Here is a 12,381-nt window from a genome sequence, read left to right on the forward strand (position 1 = left end):
CACCTGTAAGGTGCACCTGCATTCTGAGTTTAGCATATGCTGAATTACAGGCTGGGACAGTATCATTGCCAGATTTCTAAATGAAGTGCCCACATTTGCATGTTCTACTGCACACGATTGGGCAGGCAATCACTCATCTGTCTTCCGTGTTACTCATGTAAATTGGTATTTTGGTGCAAAACTGCGAGGTCCTGGGTAAATGAATAAATGCGCGTATTATACAGTCAGTCAGCACTAGGTGCCAGCTTAAATGTTTGATCCATCAAAATAATGGACTTTTTATTTAAATAGCTCCAGTATTTTCTTGCAACTTTGTAATATAGACATGAAGTACTGAACAACGGCAAATCTAAGCTGTTTTGCTGTAATAACTTCAGAGGCAGTCTTGCTACTGGAGTAGTTAAATGCCAGTAATTAGCACATATAAAATGAGGAGGAGTAAATACCTTTTTTGCCAGTTTTAATCTGTGTTAGCATCCTAAATTTAAAAGCTAAAATTTGAAAATTCAACAACGGAAAAACAGTGAGAACAGAATGGAGAGAAGAGCAGAGGGGACAAAAGTGAAGCTGAAATAGCTCCTGGTGAAAGAAAAAGAGGAATACATTATTAAAGGTAAAGTAAATGCAGGCCACACCATCCAGCACAGCTCAGGTCTTGACCCTCCAATCAGAGATAGATTGCAGAGAGAAGACTTATTTATGAGACTGTTTTACTGTTTTGTCTTTTTAATCCCTAATACATGAAATAGCCTATAATACAAAGTTTCTTTTAGGTAACCAAAAACCTATACATTCATGCAATTCCAATAAAAAGGGAAAATTGCTCATAAATAAAACCTGGATCATGAGTCTTCACAGAGTCAGAACCCAGGCAGGAAGCTCATACATTCACCAGGATCCCTCCACCGCCATTCATACGTCTTTGTGTTGCAGAGAAGTGTTTTCTGTCTCGGCAGGTTATTGTTTAATGGGCTAATCCATATTTGATAGATGAAATGGTAACGTGCACGTTCTGTGGGGAGGCACGTTACTGGTGAAAAATGGACCACTTTCGAATACTAAATAAGCCCTGCTTAGTCTCCTGGTGATAGAGAAAGCCAAATTCACCCATTGATTTGAAAGGAGTTACACTAGGCCCTGTATACTTTAGCCCTGTAAGCAATATTATGCAATAATTGCTATGGAAAAATCACCTTGCTGCTTTATTTTTGTGCAATTTATAGAACTGGAATATAATTTTGCCCCAAAAGAGTGGCTAATTTTTTAATTTTATGCCCAGAGCTATATGTGCATCTTCTAATTGCAATATCTTACTCTCTCACAACCAAAAATAAAGCACATGATATTGCAAGAATGTTTTATTTCTTTAAATTCTGCATCCCAACAACACTCTGTGACCCTGGGTTGTTTCATTGCTAGCTGGTGAATGAGCAACAAGAAAGCAGACCCCTTCTGAGCCCCTCCATTGATGACTTTCTCTGCGAAACTAAACCAGAAGCTGTTGCAAGGCCTGTAACATCAAATACTGCAGGTAAACAAGATTCTTTACTATCCCTCACTACAGAGAGATAATTTTAGTGTTATCTTAGTTTCAGTACATTTTTGTCAAGTGATTTCTTGATTTTTTACTATTTGTGCAAAATTACAAGCTGGTATTAAGTTATAATTGCCTGATCTATTAGTAGAAAAAACTTTATCCAGTACATTTGAGGGCAAATCTGATGTGATGCAAATCACATGTATTCTAGCAGATATCCGGGGTTGAATTAAAGGGAACTTGTTTTAGTTCAGCAGGAAGTACTTATCATTTGACCAATTCTCAATCTTTGCTTTTGCAACATTTCAATTTACGAGTAAGCCACAATTAGTCTGGTTTTAACCAAACCCATTCCTTACTCTAGAAAGGCTTCTTTAGTAACAACTTGTATGGATGCTGGAGAAAAGGGAGGAGATATCAAACAGTTCGTCCAGGCTGAGTTTGGACACTTTATTAGTGAAAGTATATAACACATTCCTGAGCTCCTTTGTGTTGCAGTAAAATAGTAGAGCAGGTAATGAAAAGTGAGAGTGAATCCTGAGAGCCTTTTGAATTATACTCAATCATGTTTGGAGTATATTGTCCTTTGGAAGCGTTTTTAGAAACTGGCCTCTTCCTATTGAGTATTTGTGCATAGGTGATCAAAGCGGTTGAGCAGATCAGCTGAGATGCACTAAAATCAGTGCAGCACTACCAGCTTCTATTGCTGCCTCATAAAATGACTTGGCTTGTTAGAAGGGATTTAACTGAAATCTATGTACATGCAAATTATTAAGTTGAATAATTGACAGCTGGGTGACCATCTTCATATGTAACTAATATGTGTCTAAAGCAATATGCAGCTTCTAATAGCAAAAACTGGAACACTGAATTAAATAACGATTGTAAATAATATTTTTTCCTTTTGTATATGGCTGAAGATATTACAGGGATGAATAGAAACATTTCAGGTTGTTTAAGAGTTGTGTTCATTGTAAAAAAGTAAGTATCTGTAGATCCTATATCTGCCTTGAATATCTATGAGATTGGAAGGGTTAATTAGATTTATTTAATAACAAAATAAATCTTATTCTATGAAGACTGATGAAATTCAGTGTTTTACCAAGAACACAGATAAGGCACTGCAAGAGATAATACATATTGTTCTGTCAAAAGCACCTGCCCTGTAAAAAGATGATAAAGAGTGAGTTTTTCTATCTTTTATGCACTAAAGAATTTGAAATGTTACTCTTTAAGCAACTTCCAAATGAAGAACTCCAACTGAACATGCCTTTTATACTGAGGTAGTCCTTAATAGAAATAGCAGTAGAATTTATAATTATATTCAGTATTTATACCCCAGAACACAAAAAACAAGAAGAGTAAAAATGATTACTAAACATACCATTATTCCTTTATGACCTGAGAGGTCCAACCAAGAAGCTGTCCACTCTTCAGCTTTTTCCATAATGGCACAACAGCAGTGCCCTAAGCAGCTGGTACCAGGACTTGCTTTTAGATTATATTTGGTTTAATCTTATGACACATCTCGATTATATAGGCAACCATCACAACATAAGAAAAACTGTGGAGTAAGGCCACAGCCTTAGTCCTTTTCAGAGGAAAAGCCTTTTATACAAATCAGGCTTTTCTAAACTGCATCCAGTTAAGCACCTGAAATCCATAGTCATATTTGAATAGGCTGGTCATCATCTTTAGCCAGAAAATATACATCCACTCTAGTCAAATGCAAACACACTAGTAATTTTTTTTCCAAATAAAATACATTTTTAAAAGAGAGCTATTTGAATTAAAACTACATTGAATTCTAACATTTTGTCTCTAAGTATTATCAACAGGTCTGGATCTCTTGGATCTCAGTGAACCTGTCTTACAAAACCAAAACAAAGCAAAGAAATCAGAGAATCCATCAAGAAGTGAAGGCTTAAAAGCTTCAACCCACAGAAAGAAGACAGACAATTCTGACCTTATCAGTGTGGATACTGAGCAGAAGGTCCAGACTGTCAGAGTTTCAGACAAGTCTTCACTAGATTTAGGTAAGAGTGTAGCTGTTTCAGCAGTGCTACAGACCCTTGCTTAGCACAAGTTTCTCCTTGCTACTATCACAAAGTAATGAGCAACACCAGGATTTGTGTTGCACCACACTTCTGCAGGGGGTGTAACCTTTGCTCCACATTATAAACTACCTGAAATACTTGTCACTGTAAACACTCTTGCCTTTGCCATTACAACTATTAAGTTGTCATTAAATGGGCAACTAAAGTTTTGGAAAGATTCTTAAAAAATAATTTAGTTAGGGTCAGTAAAATGATAGAAAAATCTGTAGGGGTATCATGAGAAATTGGTAAAAGACACAAATCAGAGGCAACCCATACTGGATGTCCTTTTCAGAACTGCAGATGTCAGAAATACACATTATATTTGTAAATATTGCTTTATCTATGCATACAAGAGAAAAAAAAAAATCCATTCTTGACAAAAGAGCCATATTTATACAGACTGACAAAAATCCTAAACACAACTCAATATCCTGCCAAGCGTGATCTATAGATGAGCTTTAGAAAAGGTGAATTTAATTTAGTTCCATCCAAACTAAATTACTTGCACCACAACTGAGAAATTTGCAAGGTAAATGTAATTTATACCAAGGTAGCAAGATTTCCATTCATCAGCACAGAAATTCTTTTCGAGAACTTTATCTTCAAACAGGAGATGAACTTTTGATTTTTGCAAAGCAAGTCCAACATATGACTGAATATATTATTCAGTTGCCTATGCAGGCATTTTTAAATGGTAGTCACTAAAAGAAGTTGTATTTTTATGATTTGACTACAATTAGGAAATTAAAGATATTCAAAACTATTAAATACTTAATATAATTTTATCAACAGGTCTAAATTACATACAAACACAGATTTTAAGTCCTGAGTTCCACTGACATTCTGACCATGAATGCTAATAGACTTAGAAAAATGTTATGAATTCCCAAATATTTTCACAGAATATCAACTAAAAAGGAGCACAACATTTCTATATTTTGGACCTTAACTAACATACAGTGTCTGATGGCACCATTTTCTCTATAACCTATATTTAACAAAAGAGAGATAGTTTTCTGCAGTACTTTCTTTAGAAGATTCATATTTCCTTTTCTTATTTTTCAGTTGATATTCACACACAGCTAGAGAAATGGGATGACGTCAGTTTTCATGGAGATAGGAGTAGCAAGGTCCACCCTTCTACGGAGCGAACATCATCATCATCTAGAGCTCCATCAAAAGAACTTTTATGGTACAACTTTTTGCTTTCCTCTTAAAAATACTTTCAGTCCAGCTCTCTTAATTCACAGAAAGCTCCCTTGATGACAAGTCATATTATTAAATCTGTTATGAGTACATTAAATGTGTTCAAGCAGACGTTTTGGACAATGTATCATAAGCTAGTGCACTATAAAATGGCACTTTGCCAGCAATTTTTAATGTTGTGAAAAGTAGGAGGTGCAATTACTGAATAAATGGTGGTGAGAATTCTACAGAGATACATAGTGATCCAAAACCAATTACAAACACGGGAGTAACATGAGTAAAAAAGGATACTTGGCAGAGATTTGACAGTCATTGGATGACTTCTGTGTATAACTGGAAGAGGCAAGAAAAAATACCCAAGCCAAGCACTACCTCTTTCATGCAGCTCAACTGAAATTGCAGGGAACATAAACGCGGAAGAATTGGACTTTTCCTTTGGGAACAGTTCACGTAGATTAATTCTCCTGCCTTCCTGATTTGTAAGCAACATTCATTCACTACGTTATGCATGACCATAATTAGCATTTTCATATACTGGAAGCAGTTTTCTGACCAAATGATGCTTATCCTGTAGCTTAACCTGCCGTTTATCTGAGTGTTTCATTCACTCAGAGCTTTTCACAAGTTTTGCTCTGTTACCTCGATTTTGGTCTACAGGACTTCACTTTCTAGGAAGAAACAATATTAGGATATCGTGGCACAAAAATGCACACATGCCAAGGTGAAGTCCTGTAACATGCTGGTTGATTCTTAGACACTGACTGCAGGTACAGTCTTGTGTCATTGCCTGAGCTCGTTTTGCCTGGCTATGAAATAGAAGCCCAGTGGTAAAGGCAAAGTCTTCATTCCTTTATACTGTAATAGTTTCATGCCAATATACACCCAGGGCTCTACTGATGAATCAGGCCTGACTCTTCCCTGTCTCTGTGCAACTGAAAAGTGTAAGAGTTGGAACACTGAGAAGGGCCCAAGCATGTTTGATAACTGCAAGACAAACAATGTGGTTAAAACAAATAACCTGATGAATCAGTATGTGCTAATGAAGCTGAAAGACAAGGCAGCATGTCTTAGTGTGCAGTGATGAGAATACAAATGCATTATTTCTAGGTCCACAGAAAACAGATCACAGTCTGAGCTGACTAATGTCAAGAGTGCCTTGGACTCTGATTCGACATCAGAATTAGAACTTGCACCCGCAATACAGGTAAGAGGATTCGGTAGATTTATTAACAATAAAAAGACAAATAGGAATTGGCCCACTGGCTAATGGTTCACATTCTGGAAGAACTTTTTAAGCAATATTTTCAAGATCATCCATTAAAAGACTCATACAGCCCAATCTTCAGACAGCTTCCAAATTAGTATGTTATGAAACTAACTGAACTATTTCAGCATCTCAAACATTCAGAGCTTAATACTGCCGTGAACTGTGACCTTCCTGTACAGAGAGAAAAGCGTCAAACTAAAATTTACAACATCACATTTTTTCCCTTCCTCCAGTTCTGAAATTCAAACTTCTATGATTCCATTTCCCTGTAATTTATCTATTCTCAAGGGCTCTTGGTCAACCCAGAGTCCCCGAAACTAGGAGATGGCTCAGGAATACAGGAAGGATTCATTAGACCAACGTTCATTAGCAGTTTACCTCCACAGGTGGGAGAGCCACAGTGTGGTCAAAGGACTTTTTCCTGATGGAAAAGGAGCTCTGGGAGAGATCTGGGCTGAAAGTCTGTAGATTGGCCCAGTTCCACTGTCATATTGTATAATGGACAGGATCTTATAGAAATTACTATTTAGAGTTGGATGGCTTTAGACAAGCGTGTATGCATATATATGTGCAAACATGCATTTATATAAGCATTCACACAGATGAGGTTGCTTACACACCTTCTTTCCTGCTTCTTATTTTTTATCTGAAAAATTTCAAGATGAGCCAGTGCTGCAGGCAGGAGAAAGACAGAGTTGTTTGGTGGATTAACTTTTAGTTGAAAATAATTTTCTGCTCTTCCACAGCTATTTTTCTGCCTGGACTTCAAAACCTTTCTGTCAGATGGAAAATCTGGAAATTAATGGAAAATAATAGCCTCATTTGAAAATGGAAAGATGAGACACTAAAATTCCAACTGTCTTTCCTGAGACCGTGCATTTTTTTTTTTCAGAAAGTAGAAACAGAACCCACTTATTGGGATCCATTCTTGTTTTTTGGTCAGAAAAAAAGTCTCCTTTATTTCCCTGCCACATCTACATTGCAAAGAGGATTTTTTTTTCCCTTTGGAAAGCCTAACACTAGTTGTAGTGCAGAATATCTTTCCTTTCTGTACCATAGATTTCTACATCTTAGTAATGGAAAAGATCTATTGCATAATATCATCCACTTGATATAGACCGTGTGTTTGCACGTGCTTTGTCCAGTTTAAGTACCTCTAACCCCTTTCCAGGAGGTTGGCTGTTCTGCAGCCTAATAAATCTAAATGCCAGCAAGGTTGTGCTCAGCCGACATGTGCGTAAATCATGTAAACAGTCACGGAATTTAAGCGATGTGGTTTTTGTAAAAGCAGTTACAAATTTAGCATATAACATCTCTACTTTATATGGTCTATTTCCTGTTCATCTTCCACTAGAACAACTGCAGAAGCAAAAATCTGCATTTTTAATTCATTGTACGTACAGTCAGTTGAGGCTCCATACTGTTCCGTAAAATGACTGATATTTCAAAATTTTAAAATGCAAAGTTGTATCACCCAACTTGAAAAAGAAGCTGAGTATGGAATTCTTCTCTGTTCTGTTCTATTCCATGTTTGGTTTGGTTGTTTGGGGTTTTTGTTTGTTTTTATCATAAACTGCTTTTTTTCAAACTTCTGATCCATTCAAGCTAGGAAGTGTTGTTAAACTGGTACTTAGTGGTGCAGAGAACTGACCTGAAGTGAGATTATGTTCTTATTCTAGGTAATTTCCTTAGAAATATAGTATTTTCATTCACTGCCCGCTTCATTCATCCTGTTTATACTTGGATTGTCAAAGTCATCAGGTCCCAACAAACAGGCTCATCTGTCTTGACCGAGTACTTAATCTGCTCGTAAAAGAAATCACATTAGAGCTTTTATCAAAGCATATGTTTTTCATATTTTGTCCTCTATAGATCTTGCCTGTCTTATTTAAGAGTAACCTTTGCATATGCAACAGATTCTGCCATACCCTAAAGATTTAATCTTGTCAAACTTGCTGCAGTTTTCCATCAGCAATTTCTCAGACAATCATCAGTCATTTTGACATGTTAGATTTAGTCCACCAAAGTGAAATACTAAGTAACTAGGTCATATTTTCATTAAAATTACGCAGTCGTCTTAACAAAGTCCTGTGTTTACCAGCATTTCTGCCAATACAAAAGCACAAAGGCAAGCTTTGAACTAATAAGGAATAAATGTGTTTGAAGGCTGGAATGGACAATAACAAGGTGGCTATGATCGGATGTGGCAGTCTTGCTTCTCAGTATTCTACTCACATCATATATTGCATATTATTAACTCTTAAGCTGCATTGACCCAAAGTATCTTTGTTCTTTCTTTTATCTGCCATTCTGGAAAGTTCGTTGCTTCACTTTTATTAGTACTGAGATATCCTACAGTGGTTGGGGTTGAGGGCAGGTGGGCATTTAATAGAGGAGAAGGTATATTTCTGTGGGGATTGTGTGGGAACACCATGTGTACTCTGACATGTGGCAAAGGAAGAGGCTTCTATGCTTGTCCTGTTCCCGCTCGCCACTCTAATGCCCCAACAAGCTCACGCTCCCCTTCTGCAGCGCTACTCAGCCTCAACATCACCATTTACAGTATTTGATTCTTCAGTCAGATTACAGGTGGCTGTGTGATATTCTTCAAGATGTTTGAATTAACATACCATATTTTGATTTTTAAAATTAGGATCATACAATGTGAATAGAGCAGCTCTTAAACAGATTAAAACTGGCTAACTTAAGTTCTCAAGTTCAGTAGTTATTTACTAGGAGCTGTAATTGTATGGGCGTTCTTTTGTGATGCCGAAGAGAAACCATACTCTTCAGTATTATTGATCTGAAGATAAATATGCAAGCCATTCCTGACAAAATCTGTATGTGGTGGCACAGTGGAATGAAAAAGAATGGAATAAAAGCTTCATAAAAATGAGCTGGTGACAAAGATGTCTGTATAAATGCATATTCCAATACAGTTGTTTCAAAAATCATACATTTCAGAAGAAGAATGCAGACTCTACTTACACCATGATGCAATTTGAAAGGCATCTTTGGCTCTGAGTGTACGAGGATGTCAACACGAGTGCTCCCTGTGCAGCGCTGTGGCAAGAAGAGCATGTGGAATCAGACATAACTAGTGGGAGACAGGAGATCACCTGGTTTCTGTACAGAAAAACAGCAACACGTACTGGAATATAGAGTTCGGTTGTCTGTATGTCTATAAAGAAAATAAAGCTATAAAAACATAAAGAGGGAGAGTAAAAGAGACACAAACCAGGTTGAAATCTGAATAAAATGCCTCATAATGAGGTAATTTAAGATCTCAATCTCTTTATATCATTTAAAAGATAATTAAAACCTGATTAAAGTCATCATTATCTTTCCATAGAGAAAATAAGGAGTACTAAAAAACTGCATTAAAGTAATGGAAAAAGAATAAGAACTGATAGTCGGAAACTGAAATTAAAATTAATAAAGGGAAACAAGGAGGGCAATTAAACAAATTTGCAAACAAAGTTATATGATTAAGGTCTCTTGATAGCTTTAAATTAAATCCAAGCACCTTCCTCAAAGACATATTCCAGACAACCTCAATTTATTCTCTGCAGAATGTCAGTCTCATCCTGCAGATGCTGAGCGACAGACACCGTCATGTGATATATAGGCAATGGGGTGATTTGAACCAGTTCTCTCTTCTGCCTACACTCCCTTAATCAGGAAAATAACCGGTTTGTGTATTGGATTGGGTTTGTTATGTTTTCAATGACAAACTGAAACGTCTTCTTGGCCTCATCAAAGAAAAATGTATTTTCCAAACAACGTAGATCTGAGGTAGTAGATGTGAAAACAGAACGGACAGCTCCTCCGTGTAGTCCTTCCCTCACACCCTGTGTCCTGACGCAGCAAAGTCCAGAAGCCAACACAGAATAATGCACAGAGTGTCCCCCCATCACGCGCTTCTCACAGGAATTGTGCTGTATTGTTCTTTTCTAACTGCATGTATATCATCGACCCCATATACATTTCACTGATCAGTATCTACCTGAGGGACCAAAGACTGAGGAACAAACCAGAAATTTTAGGGCTGGATTGACATAAAAATGCCATCTTTCTAGGTAAAAAAAAAACCTGTGTGCACACACATGGACATACATGTTGGACTGTGCATTGCACATTACTTATATGAACACCCAGGAATGTATTAATATAAATTAACGCAATTGGGACCATGGCCAGGCAAATGGCTAATGAGTTTAGATTCTGACAAACATGAGGGAAGGGATTAGCAGGCAGAGCTCTTGTTTAGCAATATTAGACCACTTTGTGCTTTTCTGTGCCATCATTGAGTATTGCTTGGTTTTGTACTGTGCCTTTTGTGCAAAAAATATATGTTTTTAATAAAAGATCAGGGAGAAACTTGTTACGTACTTCCAAAGGGGTTGCCTGATGGTAGGGCACAGGAGAGCTGCTGCTTGTAAAAAACATTTGTCCTTCCAATAAAATCCATAGCACACCTGGCTCTCCAGTGTGATCCCAAAACAGAACCTGAAAAAAACACAAAATGTACAGGGAAAATGAGATGCTTTCTTCCTGGAGCACATGAGTGGGATGAACTGCCACAGTCACACACGAGAAGGAACAAGGAAGGTAAAAGTCTTATACAAACTGTCAGCTCTTCCCTTTGTAGCCCAACTCTTACATTGTCTTGTCTTAGATACCTCTTTATCTTTCACACGCTTTGACTGAAAAGAATGGTCTGGAAAAGATAAATTACTCTACTTCCCATGAGGATTGATCTCTGCAATCGTGTAAGAGAATTCAGAGGAATTCATGCAGGGACACAACTAGTTTTGCCCAAGAAAAAGGCCATTTGGGGCTCTAGGCAATTAAGGAAGTGACTCAGAAATGTGGCAGAGAGTATATCATCCCTCTCTGATTTATTCTTTTATTTTTTAGGCACGATCAACTAAGGAGCAGCGTTGGGGAGGGCCTCTTCTCTCCAGAAATCACTCCTTGGAGGAGGAATTTGAAAGAGCAAAGGCAGCTGTTGAGGTATTACTTCATTTACTGTTTTCATTTTCAGCTAATGTTCTAAGGATTTCTTATTCATCTTGCAGCACAAGTATAGGAGAAATTGCAAACTGGAATATTTAAGGCAGAGAAAATATACATTTCCTGGAGTTACTCATTTAAAATAGCAGTTTCTCTCTTAAAAAAAAAAAAAAAAAAAATAATAATAACCTTAGCTATAAATGAAGATTAGACAGAACCAACTCTTCAAGCTCAACTTTTATTGCTATAGCAAGTGGGTCAAGAAAGATTCCCCATAAATCCAAGTACTCTTAAGCTTAAAGTATAAGAGTGAAACATTTTTCCCCAGCAACTGAATATGTGTGCAGTGAAAGGTGCAGGTATTTGGATAGTTCTCCTATTGCACTTCTGATTTCTTCACTAACTACTACTTCTCCAACATGAAAAATGCTTCTTGAGTGTTGTCCTATACCACTATCCCAACTGAAATCCTGATCCTGTCTAGAAAAATGATGGCATACAGTTTTTTAACAGAATTCAATAAAAAATTAGATACAAGCATCAGTCTTGAGCATCGTATCTTCTCAGGGATTCAGTCGGTAACCATTCAAAATTCCATCGCCACAAAGAGCCCAGACGAATGCATCCCACCGAGGACAAAAGTTCAGCCTGAACTGAAAGGAGTTGTTAGGGTAGAAAGGATTAGGCTGTGAAACTGATTCCTCAAAAATTATTATTTTTAGCATGAACTGCAGTCTCATTAGTCTCCAAACATCTAGAACACCTTAGGGATATTTGGGGTTAAATTTAAATTTTAGTGCCTGTGTTTTAATACTCCTTTAACTTGAGTTTTATAGCATTGTAATTTCAGTGTTGGAAGTTGAACAATTCTGGGCTGATATTGGCTAATTACAAACAAAACCAGGCCTAAATCATACGTTGGCTTCTAGCTAGAAACAGAATTTCTCATTTAAGAAATTAATTTGATTTGTAGGTTTTTTCATGATATGCTAAGGTAAGACTGCATGGTTTCTCCCATGGTTTCTAACGATCTTATCGGACAGAAAAAAAATCCTGTCTCAACATACAAGGCTAAAATGGACACAACCAGTAAGTTTATAAACTATAAACTGAATGCATCTTTCTTGTATTTTCTGAGGGCATTGTGTTCTCCTGATCAAATAGATTATTTGCGAACAACTGCTTGTAACGCACAATAGGGGTTTTGCTGTCACACATCATACACGTTTGCCTCTGGCAGGACAGGAGGGACTTGC

General features: G+C 37.1%; 1 protein-coding gene across 11 annotated transcripts in view; it reads left to right on the forward strand.

The window, feature by feature from the left end:
- Positions 1 to 12,381, forward strand: part of PEX5L (peroxisomal biogenesis factor 5 like) — a 109,612-nt gene that overhangs the window by 78,721 nt on the left and 18,510 nt on the right. For 8 of the 11 annotated variants that reach the window (XM_021293103.2, XM_065072932.1, XM_065072934.1 and 5 more), the window contains 5 exons: positions 1,420 to 1,531; positions 3,364 to 3,573; positions 4,702 to 4,828; positions 5,950 to 6,046; positions 11,030 to 11,125. In XM_021293103.2, the coding sequence (XP_021148778.1) occupies positions 1,420 to 1,531; positions 3,364 to 3,573; positions 4,702 to 4,828; positions 5,950 to 6,046; positions 11,030 to 11,125 (642 nt within the window). The remainder of the gene's footprint in view (positions 1 to 1,419; positions 1,532 to 3,363; positions 3,574 to 4,701; positions 4,829 to 5,949; positions 6,047 to 11,029; positions 11,126 to 12,381) is intronic. The other 3 variants (XM_065072935.1, XM_065072936.1, XM_065072937.1) reach the window with 1 other exon arrangement.

The sequence above is a fragment of the Columba livia genome, chromosome 9 (assembly GCF_036013475.1).
Source record: "Columba livia isolate bColLiv1 breed racing homer chromosome 9, bColLiv1.pat.W.v2, whole genome shotgun sequence".
In the NCBI taxonomy this organism is placed as follows: domain Eukaryota; kingdom Metazoa; phylum Chordata; class Aves; order Columbiformes; family Columbidae; genus Columba; species Columba livia.